We start from the raw sequence: 16,720 nt of genomic DNA, 5'->3' as shown, positions 1-16,720 counted from the left end.
GTATTGCGTGGTGAATGTAAAGTACGACATAATTTAATAATAAAATCAGATAAAGAAAATGAAGTGAATGAAGTTTTTGGCGAATTATTCGCAAATTTTTTTTTACTCGCCAATAAGAATGCTGTATCAGCATCTAAAATTTTTATTTAAGATAATCTTAATATGAAAACAGACTATGAATATCGATCTGTAATTGATTCATGATATGAAGTAACATTTTTCTTCGGAAATTCAGAAAAGACTAATTGTAGATGACAATGTTTCTCAGCTTCATGCGACAAAAATACAAAAAGCAAAATATGAGAGACAAAGGACACAAAACAAAACGCAAAAAGCACATTGTAGATTAGCCTTAAATGAAACTACAGAAAATGAGTAATTGAGTCACTAAATGAAGTTACAGAGGCAAATAACAAAATGGAAACATTAGTCGATATATTAATGACACTTGTATGCCTATTCTCTAACTTCGTAACGACAATGTCATTATCGTTACGTAGCGACAATCGTCGCTTGATGATACTATAACGACAAAGCCACAGTATAGTACAGTAGCGTAACTCTCCCAATTTTATATTGGCTAAAACGGAGTGCGCATGCGCGAAATAAATAAGTTGCCCAGTAATGCCATTTAATCTTCTTTCTTCTCTCTTATTCTTTCTTTTTCTAACAAAATTTATCGTTTAAATGTCTAAATATTTATGATATTTGTAATATTTATGTCTTAATATTTTGATATTTGAGTTACATTATCAATTTCATTAAATGCATAATTAGTATTTAGTAAGTATAACATGATTTTTTTTATTTTATATATTTACATAAAAAATTTAAATAAAATTATATTTCTTACTATATTATAAAAAAATATAATCATATTTTGTATTTGGAAAAATGTATCTTTATTTTACCCGTTAATAAAATATTTACTTTTATTATTTTCACGTTTGAGTATCTTTCTATAAATTTTTGTATTTTTGTATTTATTATTATAATACATAAAATTATTGTAACACATTATATATATATATGTATATATATATATATATATATATATACACATAATAATTACATTTAACTACTTTTCTTTTTTTGTTACATTATGTAACACACTCCACACACACACACACACACACGCGCGCGCGCGCGCGCGCGCGCACACTAGCCACAGCGCTTGGAAAAATTCTAGGTACCAGCTCCTGTGAGTGGTTGTGGTCAATCGGGATGGACGTGGTGGACGTGGTCAAACAGGATGCTTCCGAGTAAATATAGCTGGGCCGTATCCATCTTTAAAATTAATCATGCATATCTTAATATATCTTAGAAATGAGCTAAACAATTATTTTTCTATATTTTAATAAGTTATTTACAATAACTATTATTTATTTAAACATAACTTATTTAAATTACTAGAGTTATTCCAAAAATAATGTATAACTTTTTTAAGTCAATTTCTATTTTATATCTTTACTATCGTACATAGTACATAACAGCATCCTTCCTACTTTTAAAAATTATGTTTATTCTTTTGTCGCAAGTGATATAGTTAAATCACTTTTTTTTTATGTCCATCAAAAACAACGTATTATTATTAAATTCTTAATGTGTGAGAATGACGCAGTGGAAAATTCATACAAAAGGCTATAAAAAGTGTATAAAAATTATGTTATATTATAGTGTAGTGAACGTGTGCATATTTCAAATATTGAATTTCTGATTTGTTAGAATGAAATAGAAATGACGCTCATCGGAACTCAATAATAACAGCAAATTTTTTTTACAGATATTAAAAATAGTAATCATTTTAAAAAGGTGATACGATTGCATCAATTGTGGCAAAAAATAAACATGATTTTAATAGAAGTAGCAAGATGCTAATGGACATTAGTATACGCTGTATGTATAATAAAGAAAAATATAAAATAAACTGAAACTTGCTAATTAATCTTTATCTTTAGCTTTTATATTATAAAATTATGCTGAGGAAAGACTTCAGAATTCTACAAGTACATCAACGTCGTACAATATGTTTGAATTTTTAAATGCCGCTTCTCTAGACATCAAGAAAAAATGATACGCCAAACTGTTGTAAAGAATTATAATATTGTCATATGAATAGTCTTAATTTTTAAATCTCGATTGCATATGTAATTCTTGTGGATAATTTAATTACATATATAGATAATTACATATATCCATGAACTTAAATTATGTTTAATAAGAGTCATTTTTATTATGAAAATTGTTTATAAATTGTTGAATATATTATTTGTTTATGAATTTATCAATAATCCTCCTTTATAAAAAAGGATGTTAAGTCAATTACTCGCATTTCTCGAAGTTTATTGTCGCCGCTTTTCCGCGATGCTGATTAGTTCTTTTGCTGTGCTAATTTCGTGAGTTACTGACAATTTGCAAATGACAATTTGTAAAATACGGGCGAGATTAGTAGTGAATGAAACTTTGAATCAAAACCTTTTGAGGACAAAGGACAAGGACAAAGATAAGATGAACAAGAATGAATGAGTTTTTATTTTTCATCACAACAGTATGTCGCTATCATCAACAAATAATATAAAAATATATAATATGGAAAGTGACACGCGTAGCGCGCGCTTGTTATGTTCTAGTTGTATTAAATATGGGAAATATTTTTCTTATTTATATATTATAGTTAATTAAGAAAGATAGTAATTAATAATGTTATTTCATTATTTATTCATTAAAAATGACTTAAAAATGATGATTAAATGACAATATATTTATGATAATATTTTGTGACAAATGTTACGTTTATTATACGTCGTTTTTTAGTACACTGACAAAAAATGACTTAAATCATCGTCATAATGATATCATCTTGCTATTTGGGATACATAGATTTTATACGAATAATTTTAATATATTTGGTATGATCACAGTACATTCAGTATAAATATAGAATATTGGTATGATGTCATGTGCTGGGGGTATATTCGGAATATTTTGAAGATGAGCTTAAGAATATACGAGAAATGATATACCATCAAGATGTCATATAAATGTTCTCTAGTATATTAGGCAATAATACGTATGACCATAGTACTTTCAATACGAGTGTAGAATATTCGAATGATATCATGTACTATTAGGGAAATAGTCTTAATTTTAAAATCTTGATTGCATATGTAATTCTTGTGGATAATTTAATTATATATATAGATGCGTGAACCTATATTGTGTTTAATGAGAATCATTTTTATTATGAAAATTGTTTATAAATTGTTGAATATATTTTGTTTATTTGTTTATGAATTTGTCAATAATTGTATTAAATATGGGAAATATTTTTCTTATTTATATATTATAGTTAATTAAAAAAGGTAATAATTAATAATGTTATTTCATTCATTAAAAATGACGATTAAATGACGATATATTTATAACGGTAATATTTCGTGACAAATGTTACGTTTATTTTAGAATTCGAATGATATCATGTGCTATTAGGATAGTAAAATGTATTATCTCAGATCAAGGGCCAAGAAACCAAGACCTATTAAAAAAGTTATTAATTACTCCCGCAAAACTTTATTTTGAAAGAAATGGACATAAAATATATATTATATGTGATCCGCCTCATTTAATTAAATCAATGAGAAATGTCAAAACGAAAAAGTTATTATACAAAAATGGTGTAGTTGATTGGCAAGAAATTAAGAAAGTATATAAACTTAGTCAAGAAAATCCTTTAAATTTAATACCGAAGATTTCTGATAAACATTTTAATTTAACACATTTTTCGAAAATTAAAGTTAATTTAGCAACAGAAATTTTTCAGAATCGATGTATACTGCGTACTTAGTATATAAAACTATGGTCTCAAATTATTTCCGCAAAGATAATGACACAACTTTATAATTTATTATAGACATGGATAAACTATTTGATATTCTAAATTCTTCTTTGAAAAAAAAAAACAGTGTCTAATAAATTAAATTATGCTATTTCGAAAAACACAGAACACATAAAATTTTTAAAAGAAATTTTAGAAGCTTTAGAAAAAAATAGATTTGAAATTGGCACAATCAGCTTATAGAAAAGATTTCTTATTAACAATAAATTCAGTTTTACAATTATTTGAAGATTTAAACGAGAATTATGATATTCATAAACTTTGTACTAGAAAATTAAATCAAGATCCGTTAGAAAATTTATTTTTTATTATAAGACAACAGCATGGATGTTGTATTAATACATTCCCGAAACAATTTCAAGCTGGCTTACATATATTTTTATCATACAGTTATCAAAAATATCAAATAATAGTAACTGTGAAATAGATAAAAATTATATTTTTACAAAATTGAGTCAACTCAAACACACAATACAACTTAATAAACAGAATCAAAAAACAAATAAACAGACTTCATCGATTTTAATAAATATACATTTGGAAGAATTAAATGAATCTCAATGTATAGAATCTGAAACCAAACAATTCACAGAATCGAATGCTATTTATTATATATGTGGATTTCTGGCTAAAAAATTTCTTGCATCATACATTCACTATATGTGAAGAATTATTAGTTTCTCATAATAATGCAGACTATCAAGATTACAAATTATTTACGTTATTGAAAATACACAAATACAATAACATATACAGATAATAGCTTAGTTTATGTTGTTACAAAAAATATATTTCAAATTATTATGGTTTGGGAAAAACAATTTAAATGCGTGATTCAAAATATTATTCATAAAAAAAATTTAAGTAAATTCATAGCAGATATTCTTACACAGAACTGTCCAATTATTCAATTATGCTGTCCAGAATCTTTAGAATCTTTTTTATACATATTCGTAAGAATAAGGTGTCATTGGGAAGCACGGTTTATGAGACAAAATATTATAACAAAGACAGATAAAAATAGTTCCGCAAAAATGAAAAGATTTATTTAATTAACTTTTTATGTTCATATATTATAAATATCATACATCATATAATATATGATAATATTATAATAATATATTATATAACTTACATATAGTTACTGTAAATATGTATATGCATGCGTATGTATAACTTCAATAAAAATATTATCCTTCATAAAAAAATGTTTCTTATATTGTAAAATAAAATTATTACAAATCAGATTAAATTTTTTTAATATTTGTAATTTTTTCTTCTGTACAAAATCGCAGCTATTAATGTTTATTATGTATATATGCAACACATTCACTTTCACTTTGTAATACTAGATGCATCTGTTTCTTTCTCTCTATAGTTTAAGTCAACATTAGCAAGAACAATTAATGCTACTTTGATTAAAAAGTGACATTCGTTGCTCTTGCTGCATAATTTGTTAATAGAATATGTTTTCATTAATTCTTTATAAACAATATCTTCATTTTAAAAAACAAATAATATAAAATGTTTTTGATTCACAGAGTCTGCTTTAGTATATGTAATTAAGCGTTGTATGAACAAAAGAAATAATGATAGAATGCTTCTAAATATGAGAACGTGTTAAAAAAAAAACGCCCAACAAGAAGAGAACTCATAACCTACACGGAACATAACGTCCATTAGAGATCCGCATAACCTTCACAGCCTCCATGCGACATCTATCTCCATGATGGAAGTCAGATGAATCTTTAATGGAGGTCCATGTTACTTCCATGATGGAGCTCCAATGGAGCTTTATTAGACCTCCATTAGATGTCTATGTACACGTTTCATGGAATGGAGTCTATGTACACATTGTATGGATAAATTACGGATGTTTTATGAAACTTTCATGGATCATATATATCCAGATAACCAAGCGTGCGACTTTCGCACAAAGTATCGGTATCATACTGTTACTGTACTGCCACGAGATGGCGGGGTATGGCGTAACTGTATAGTAGTAGTACAAAAAGTGTACATGATATTACAGTACAGTGTATCGTCATAGTACCTGTAATGCATATTGTTCGGTACATATTGCATACTTAGGAAATGTATCGTACCAATACGACATACACCTGAATACCGTACATGAAACACCGATAAAATTATTAAATTTGATTATATTTTTAACTTTTCTGAGTGTATTTTGTAAATTTGCCTATGCTTTATTGTGAGTTATTTGTATATATGTATGACAAATTATAGTTTTTTTTTATAGATATAATTAATATATTATAATTTTATTTTAGTCATGCGACCATTTATCAGCTGACCATTTTTTTGTATAACGGGTATTTTTTGTAATAACTAAATAATAGAAATAAATGTTATGATTTACAAATATACCAATGTTACGTTTACATATTAATAAATTTCTTAATTATATTTGCAAAATATGGTTATTTTATAATTGTAATGCGCATGCGTATTCACTACGCGTAATTCTTCGACGCGCTCTTTAATAGGAGCTCCGAGTACATCTTTGCGCATGCACAGATTTAATTTCTGTCGGCTATGTTTCATATAGGTTATGACATAGTGAAATGGACTGAAACCTAAAATAAACCTATAAATATACATAATTAATTAATTAAATAACTTTTTATTAAATTATTCTAATTTAATATTAATTTAACAATGATAACATTTATTTTTTAAATGATATAATGAGAGTTTGAGTTGCGATGCTGTTTTCATCAGAATTTATCTCAGAATGGATTTTATTTCTATTTTTTGGCGCGCAAACGGCGCAACAAGCGAGATATCACGTTGTCAATTGGCCAGTTACATACTAAAATCTTCTGATTGGTTAACTGTACTGATTGCTAAGTCGCAGTATCGTGCGATGTGTGCATCAGGCTTAATTAGTCCCTCCCAGCGCGGCGATTTTGTTTTGTCATTCTTCTCGATGCATTTTCTTATATGGACGTGTTTCTCTTACTCTTGTAATTTTTCGAGTTATTATTTCAAAGAAATACGTCAGAATAAAGAGTAAAAAGTCATTTACATCCACTATCTGAGGTAAGTAAATTTTTCATATAACAGTTAATTCGATAATATTAATTTTATCTTTCTTTGGATTTAGCTCGGCATCGTTTAAACCGTTGGGTTTAACCGTTAACGTAGTTTAAAACTCGATGTGAAATCTGTGATTAAAGCTATGAAAGCAAAAGAAGAAGTAATCTATATATTCTTATAAATAAGTAACTTTTTTTCTCTAAAATTCGCAATGTATGAGTGCATGTTGCGTTTGTTTCTTTCACTTTCATAGTTTCAAGCACGGATTTTAAATTCTCCTCAGAAACTTGTCACTTATTTCTTTTTCAATACTATTTTTTCAATACTTACTTTTCAATACTAAAATGCTAATTGCAATGCTTTCGAATTCACGTATGATTACAAAATAGTGCCCTTGTCTCTTATAGATTACTTTTCCCATCAAATATTTTTTGATCGCATATACAATATTCAATAATATGTATGAATATATATGAATATCGAATTATCCATACAAAAGAAACGAACGGATATTTTTCATTGAACATCCTCACTGAATTTTTTGTCTGACCAAAATGATCGTCAATATTCCTTTGTAACTTTTTGAAAAGATTCTTTCTCTTTTTTGAAAAAAACTGTAAAAACTAAAAAAAACTTTTTTCTATAGAATTTTCCATTAATCTATAATTTTTAAATTATATTTATTTTAAATTTTTTAATAATAAAAATTTAATTATTTTAATTTTTAATTATTTATTTTAAACATTTTATTTTAATTTTTTTAGCTAATTGTAAAATAATTTAATTTGGAAAAATATTTATTTTTTTTTGTTCTAAAACTAAATAAAATTAAATATCTTAAATATTTTGTCTCTTATTTCTTGTATAATAATAATTTTTAGCATATTATTTACATGGAATCTCAAGATTCTCGCCTTTTTTAAAAGAATTTTTTTATTCTAATCCACTCATTAAGAAGAGAATGGGATAGAATGAAAAGAAAGGAAAGATTAAATAGACATACTTAAAAAATGAACAAAATTTTTCTTTGCATTTTTATTATTCATATGCCTATTTTTATTATACTCGAGAAATACCCGATTTTTTATGTTACGATGACCATTTTGCGTCAATATGGTTTTTATTTTAGGCAAACGTTATATTTCTACCATAATAGCAAATATTTTTTTCTGCGTATTGTAATAGTAATTTTTCAACATTTTTCATTCTGATTATTTTTCATCTTCTATCGTATAGATTTAACAAATTATACTTTCGTTAATTGCGTGTGGATCTTCTGTGCATTTTTCTCATTAACTTAAAGATTTTTCTTCAAAATTTGATTTTATTGTTCAATCTAACGTTGCTGCAAGAGTTCTTTAACTTTCTTTTCATTTCTTTTTCTAAATTTTAATTTATAATACTGAAGACATGTTTAATTCTTATCATCATTCATTGGCTATAATTTTGTTTTTAATGAATATTATCCTTTCATTTTTGAATCATTAATAAAGAATTCTTTGTTTAAATCAATTAATTTCGATTCACGATTTATTTTATCAAGATCCAATTAGAATATCAGTTTTGCTAATTATCTGCAGAGACAATTGGCGAACAAATTAATGTGTTTATTTAATTATATATATATTCATACTTCACACAATTTTATTCTTAATTCACAGGTCAGATTGCTGAGATAATTGCAACAGACAAGGTAATAATTAGTTGCAAGTATTATATTTATCTTGTTTTTATTTATTGAGTATATATAATTGCTTTCCAATAGATTTTTGATATTATTTTCTTCATTATTTGCAAACACATTACATAATACATAATTTAATTCTTACGTTAATACATAATTTCATTAATAATACTTTAAGGTGTGTGTGAAGTCGGCGTCTTATTTCGCGGAAACTCACAAATTATTGAGAGTTCTGACTTCCTTTCGAATAGTTCTAGAGTTCCTGATAAATTAAACAAATAGTTCTGCTCATTAAAGCGAAAAAATCGGTTCGGACGAAGTGAGATGCCAGGTTCACATCGCGTCTCACTTTGTCCTAAATAAGTTCCGATGTCTGCCGATGCAAGATTTTGAAAGATTTATAGTTCTATAAGAGTTCTATAAAGAGTTCTGTCAAATTAAAGCAAAAAAATTATTTAAACATAAATACAGAATAATTATTAATGTAATAACAGATCGAGCTAAACTGATATTATTTATTTATTTAACAATCGTACGTTATTATAATTGCCCGGAACTCTTTAGAAAATGTTTTTTCATGTTAAGAGCTATACAAAAAAGTATAATTTTTAAGCCAGAACTCCGAAATAGCGGCCAGTGTCTCACACCTTTCTGTCTAAGTACGTGACGCTCGGATGGTATTTATTTATTTATTTAACAATCGTTCGTTATTATAATTGCCCGGAACTTTTTAGAAAATGTTTCTTTATGTTAAGAACTATATGAAAAGTATAATTTTTAAGCCAGAACTCCGAAATAATGACCAGCGTCTCATATCTATGTGTCTAAGTACGTTACGCTCGGGTAATATTTATTTATTTAACAATCGTACGTTATCGCAATTGCCCGGAACTCTTTAAAAAATGCTTTTGCATGTTGAGAACTATACGAAAAATATAATTTTTAAGCCAAAACTCCGAGTTGTTTGTTTGTAGTTTAGCTCGATCTGTTATTACATTAATAATTACTCTGTATTTATGTTTAAATAATTTTTTTTGCTTTAATTTGACAGAACTCTTATAGAACTATAAATCTTTCAAAATCTTGCATCGGCGGACATCGGAACTTATTTAGGACAAAGTGAGACGCAGCGTGAACCTGGCGTCTCACTTTGTCCGAACCGATTTTTTTCGCTTTAATGAGCAGAACTATTTGTTTAATTTATCAGGAACTCTAGAACTATTTGAAAGAAAGTCAGAACTCTCAATAATTTGTAAGTTTCCGCGAAATGAGACGCCAACTTCACACACACTACTTTTAGATTTCATTACATATTATTGAATTTTGAAGTTGAAGAAACTTGTGTTTTTTTTTTTACATTTTTTTACACTTTTTTGTTTACATTTTTCCATTTCAGATTTAATTTATTCTTTCTCGAGTTATTTTTTCATTTCCTTTTTTTCGTTTATATTTTGCTTCATCGATATGTTGCGTTTGGCGAACAGGCGCAGTCGCAAGCCTTATTATCGTCTGCAGTCCATCGTAGTCGTTTGGAAAAATTAGAGAGAGCTGCGCGTAATGAATGTTTCAACAGCAGAATTTAGATTTTGCTAATGTTAGAGTTGATTCAGACTTCGTCGACAAAGGTCAAATTCTTGCGGAATGCAGTCAGATAAAAAAAGATAAAACTTTTGTATCTTCTGATGCATCAGCTGAGGATGTGCAATTGCTTTTAATGATGAGGCATTAAGTTCTTCAGATGTTGCTGAATCCATTTTAGGTTGTAATGATGTGATAGATTTTGAGCCTCAAAATACTATTGATAATTTTCAAGAACGTCTTGCTGAAGTTTTCGTACGCAGTAATATGTCTCATACGCAAATAAATGTTCTTTTACAGGTTGTCCGAACACATTCTTGTTTATCCACGTTGCCAAAGGATTGTAGAACGTTTTTGAAAACTCCACGGATCGCGCATCCCATACTTAACATTGCAGGAGGAGAATATCTCCATTTAGGATTTGAGGCAGGAATTCTTTCCATTCTTCAACAAACCTCTCCGGAACTAATTCCACTTGATATTTTGATGGTAGACTTTAGCACTAATGATGCCATACTGAATAGACAGGGCAAAATTCAAATGTGGCCGATACAAATTAGGATTGCAAATATTCCTCGAAGTAAACCTACAATTGTAAGCGTTTGGCGAGATTCATCGAAACCAACTAACGCGGAGGAATTATTTCAATTATGGATGATTCTTTTATGGATGAAGTTCGAGATATATTAAATCGTGGAGGAATTATTTTTCATAATCAACAAAAACTGATTAAATTGAGGTGTTTTATAGCTGATTTTCCTGCGCGGGCTTTTGTTTTATCATGTTTTGTCATAAAGGTCACGGTAATCTATTTCCGTGTTCGAAATGTTGGATTCGAGGAAGTTGGCTTCGTCATGGAGTAGTTGCTTATCGTGGTATTCAAAATAGGCCTCGTATAAATGAAGAGTACAAACATCACATTGATGGAGAACATCATACAGATTTTGATTCTGCTTTGTTTCCTTTAGGGATGGGGTTGGTAACTCAAACAGTCTTCGACTACATGCACACAATTTGTCTTGGTGTCGTTCCCAAAATAAATAGCGTTCTTGTCGATGATAAATGTAATCCAAATTTAAAACTTTCAGTCAGATCATTTGAAATTATGACGAAACGTTTGTAGCAAATTAAAAATTATTGTCCTAAGGAATTTTCGTGAAAACCGCAATTAATGAAAAAATATGGAGGATTTAAGGCCACGGAAAATCGTCAACTTCTTTTGTATACTGCCGCAGTTATTTATTACGGACTCGTAAAACCTGTTGTGTACAAACATTTTCTTCTATTACATTCCGCCATTCGAGTTCTAGTCAGTTCTTCCTTATCGTCTTGATTTTACACAAATAACATTAAACATTTTTGTGAATAGAGCAGAAGACATATATGATCCAGAATTTCTTTCATACATTATTCATTGTTTTTACATCTCGTAGATGACGTGAGACGCTTTTGGCATTAAATGAATTGTTTATGTTTCCATATGAAAATAATATGATGTATTTTCGCAATGCTTGCCGCAAACCTCATCAACATTTGCAGCAAATCGTAAATAGACGACATCAAAAGAAAACACAAAATATTGTAAATATAACTGAGGAAGTGGTGCGCTCCAGTAGGCCCTGGGTTAGTCTTGTACTTTTTGATGCTCCATTAGATAATCGTCAGTTTCAAATCTTAGATACAGGAAAATTTCGTTTATCGGTGAAGGATCAGGATAACATGATAATATACAAAATTCAAAAGTTTGTCTTATTCAGAGTATCATTCTCTCGCATGATCATTATCAGTTGGCGATTAAAGAATTTCGTAGAGTTGAATATTTTTTCGAAGTTGGTTTGTCATCGTCATCAGTAAGTATGTTTCGATGTTCTTTATTATCTGATAAAGTTATTATTATAGATCTTAGTGAAGTGCGAAGTAAGTGTTTTCGCATGCACACTTATTGACACTAAAGGCCATATAGATCCTATTATTGATGTTTGGATAGTTGCAATCATTCTACATACTATGGTTTAGAATAGCTTTCATTACGTGAATTTTCTTTAAGACTTTCCACACAAGCTTTTCCGTAACGCGTAACGTACGTAAAATACTAATGATAAACCTGTACATGAACTTGAATTTCAATCAAAGCACAAACAAAAATGGTATGTAGTATCATGTGTTATGATTTTCTTTGTGCATTGATTAAAGTTTAAGTTTATGTACAGGTTTAGTTTATGGTCAGTATAAGTAATGTTATGCATTACGGAAGTATTCTCACGAAGGGTCTAATTTTTGTTAAGATGAGTCAACGAGGACGAGGAAGAGGAAAAGAAGCGGACGAGACATTCAAAACGTTGCAATTGTTAGATAAAGATATTGAAAAATATTCCACATCTCAAAAAAGACACATATAAGGACATATAAACACACCCAAGACTACACAAAACCAGACAGCACCATTATCATAATATTCACAACATTCACAATCGTCACCATCCTTATATGTTCCATCATTATCATCATCATCATCATCATCATCATCATGTAAAGAATTATATAAACACATGTTCTCTTCATCAGCACCATTAAAACATAAACTCATCTTGTCACACTCGCCTTCAGTAGCCACTCAATCATTTGCACGAAACATTCCTTCAACAACCTTCAAAACAACTACTACAACACAAACAAACATTATCACGCTCGCCTTTACCATCCAAACAATCATTCACACAAAACATTCATTCATCATCAAAACCATCACATCATAAACAAACAGCGCTATTACAACATAAACCCATCTTATCACATTCACTTTCAGTCACTCAATCATTCACATACAACATTTATCCATCATCAAAAAAACTACTATTATAACGCAGACAAACATTATCACGTTCGCCTTCACCATCCAAACAATCATTCACACAAAACATTCATCCATCATCAAATACATCACATCAAATACAACATACATCAAATACAACATAAACAAGTAGCATCTGCAGAACGCAATCGCTTATCACCAAGTAGACAAAGACATGAAGAAGACTGGACAAAAGAGGAAGGAACATCCCATGATATAATGCGGTCTTTAAAGTAAGTTTCAAATGATACAACAAAGATAGTCGTTGCACGAATAAAGACATTAAATTTTATTTCAGAATGATTATGGTTCAACTACGTCGTATGGAAAAACGACAAATTTTTATTGAAAATAAAATCGAGTAAGTATTAATGATTTATTATACTGTAAATTAATTTTTAATTCCATAATTTCATTTTTTCTTGCAGTGAAAATGCGAAAATCATTAAACGATTATTGCGACAGTCTGTAATAAAAAGATCAGTGAAACCACCAGGATTTATTTGCAACGATAGACGATTTCTTGGTCTTCGAAGAAGTTGATGATGAAATTTATAATGATTTGGTAATAATTTTTTTAAATATAAATATTATCTTATCTAAATATTTACAGTAATTCAATTTATTACAAAAATTTTGTATTAGGTGGAATACTTTATTTACCTTGGACGGACCAATCCAATTGATTGCGCTGCAGAATATTTTCGCAGTGTATTTCCAGAAGATGAAGAGATTTCATCACACCTTACCTTAAATGAAAAAAGTGGAACAGGGGGATATAAACTGCGAGGCAGTCACTTCGCACAAGCATGTCAAGGTTTGTAAAAAATATTATCAGTGTTAATTATATTCTGTATTGATTACATTTATGTCAAACTTAATTGAGTATTGATTTAGTAACATTCTGAGATTTCTAGCTTCATGGACACAAAGCTTAAAAAATGGAACGGCTGTCATTGATCAGAACTTAGAACAACGGATGTTATTAAATTTAATTAAGAAACATGTAAACATAATCATTAAATACATGATACCATAACTAACAAAAGTGTTTCTTATCGATTTTTCTAGATGCCATAAACTCTAACAAACATTTCCTCAATCCCAACAATGTCGAATTCCATGAAGCGCTGGAAAAGATTTTGAAAAGTCTCAAAACCAGGAAATAATAAATTTATAATAAAAAACGACGTTATAATAAAAAACGACAATTACAAAATAAAGAAGTCCAAAACCCACCAAATCGATGCCGGCGATTAGACAATGAAGATGAGGTCTATATTTTTTCTTCTTACTAATTGTACTAGTTCAGAATTTACCTTCTTCCAATGTGGAGGGAAAAAAGATAAACTCTGAACCAATGCCAGTTTAGCTAAAAAGATTTATCTACAGGGAAACTACAGGATTCAAAGACACGGAAACCGAACACAAATTGGAGGAAATGGAAAACACGGAGGAAACTGAGAAGACTGACGAAATGAACATTCAGCTCTTGTAAGAAAATTTTTTATTTTTCTAGAAATTTTATAAATTTAAAAAATTTTTTAAGAAATTCTGAAAATTTTTATTTTTTTCAGAGAGGACAACATCAAAAGTACATGAATAAAGAGGATACTGACGAAACCGAAGACAACATGAACGACGACAAGATTCAAAAGATGGCACAGGACGAAAATTTACCGATACTACAAGAGAAGGAAGAAAGTACGGATTATTTATGGTAAATTTTGTATTTTCTGATATTTTGGAGAAGTAGTATTACTTACGCTTGGATGTGCTTCATAGAGAAGCGGGGTGGGGCCGTTCTCGCCCCTTACTGTTTTTACTGTTATTTATAACCGTTGTTTGTAAACTGTTATTTACTGTTATTTATACTGTTTTTTATAACCTTTATAATAACAAGAAAAAGGAAGAAGAAGGGGGAGAGAAACCGGTATAAAAATACATCCTTGTATTGGTACTCTACTGATACTGTGAGAGTACAGGATATAATCATAATTTTATACATTCCTACATCAAATGCACAGTAGCGCTACGGTAATCGTACCGCGTACCAATACAATGTATTGATAATGTACGCATATGGTACGCACGTACGTGTAACTATGGTACTGATACGTATGGTACGACGTACGTTCACTGTACAAGTACCGTGGAAATATTTTGTTATCTGGGTATATATATATATATATATATATATATATATATATATAAAATTAAATTATCTACAAGAATTGCATACACAATCAGGATATTGATGTTGAAATTATTTAAAGCATACGACAATATAATAACATTCACTAATCAGAGATCTGTCATACTTTTATATCAAAATCGCAATTTTAGTTTACAGTATCACAGTAGCAGATTTCGGCCGATCACTTGATGATCTGCACAACTAGATCTAGTGATCTGATAATTTCTGATTCTAAGCAGTGTACCATTATTTCAAGATTTTACACTTTTACGTGATTTATTGGACAGATATCTTACTTTCTATTTTTTACAAGTTTTAAAAATACGAAAATATCGTTTTTAAAGGAAAAATACAAGACAAAGTTATACGCAAGAAACTTTTTACATGTCATTTCTCGCCTCTGATATGATCATAATTCAATACAACTGCAGAGAGACAACCGAGCCTTAACAGATTAAAATTTTGCATGTAATAAAAATTAAATTCGATCAATATATAAGTAAGAATTCTAAAAGCGTAAATCATACCGTCAACAAATAAGAAGGGAGGGTGTGCGACGGCGGGGCCCGACCACGAACCAGTCGTGAAAACTCGTAATTATTTTTGCGAAAAAATACCACCTCAGCCAGGAATCGAACCTGGATCTCCTGCTTACCGGGCAGGCATCTTATCCTTTCGACTACCGAGGCATGTGATGATATTTATCGCAAATAACGTGTTTAGAATAACACGTCAACAATACAATGATACATATATATATATATATATATATATATATATATATATATATATATTACAATATACATATATACATGTATTCTTTCGAATCCCCACGACCGGTATTCCAGAGAGATGATGGTCCTATTCTCTCGATAGATGCAGATCGGACTGCAGCGGCGACACCCTCCAACGCCATTGGCAAATATACAAATAATCCTCCTGGAGCACGACAGGAGAGATTGCATCAAGCATGGCTCGAGCCCCCGAATAAGAAGGGAGGGTGTGCGTCACGGCGGGGCCCGACCACGAACCAATGACTATGTTTGTATAGTTATACTTTATTTTTATAATATTAAATACAACATGTTTTTATCCAAATTGCATTAGACAATCTTATTTCATTTTTGATATTTGTAAACAACGCGTATTGCATAAAATCTCAAGCTCTGATTGGTCAAGCTCTCAGACCTCCGCCATTATGCACCATTATGGTTCACCTTTCTTCTTATACCATAGTTCAGGTATATTATAGATTTTCAATACTGACAATGAATTTCGGAATGCAGCCGCATGACACACGACTGTGTTCCAAAGCATGGTGTAAAAAGAAAGGTAAATCATTGCGCATAATGGCGGAGGTCTGAGATGTTGACCAATCAGAGCTTGAGCTTTTATGCAATATGCTGTTTACAAGTATCAAAAATGAAATAAGATTTAATATTATAAAATATT

General features: G+C 29.4%; 1 protein-coding gene and 1 pseudogene across 2 annotated transcripts; both read left to right on the top strand.

The window, feature by feature from the left end:
* Nucleotides 1–2,953: 2,953 nt before the first annotated feature.
* Nucleotides 2,954–12,643, top strand: LOC148937747 (uncharacterized). The gene is made up of 5 exons (XM_089071190.1): nucleotides 2,954–2,969; nucleotides 5,437–5,514; nucleotides 10,402–10,904; nucleotides 11,380–11,962; nucleotides 12,506–12,643. Exons 1-4 carry the CDS (start codon nucleotides 2,954–2,956, stop codon nucleotides 11,551–11,553), a joined length of 771 nt encoding a protein of 256 aa, XP_088927316.1. The 3' UTR covers nucleotides 11,554–11,962; nucleotides 12,506–12,643.
* Nucleotides 12,506–14,789, top strand: LOC105426581 (uncharacterized; annotated as a pseudogene). Its single transcript, XR_016138032.1, has 6 exons — nucleotides 12,506–13,304; nucleotides 13,370–13,432; nucleotides 13,500–13,636; nucleotides 13,717–13,888; nucleotides 14,143–14,565; nucleotides 14,649–14,789. The product of XR_016138032.1 is annotated as an uncharacterized LOC105426581 (transcript).
* Nucleotides 14,790–16,720: the final 1,931 nt, after the last annotated feature.

The sequence above is a fragment of the Pogonomyrmex barbatus genome, unplaced genomic scaffold (genome assembly GCF_055798465.1).
Source record: "Pogonomyrmex barbatus isolate J1 unplaced genomic scaffold, ASM5579846v1 scaffold11, whole genome shotgun sequence".
Lineage (NCBI taxonomy): Eukaryota > Metazoa > Arthropoda > Insecta > Hymenoptera > Formicidae > Pogonomyrmex > Pogonomyrmex barbatus.
This window is presented reverse-complemented; position numbering and strand designations above follow the sequence as displayed.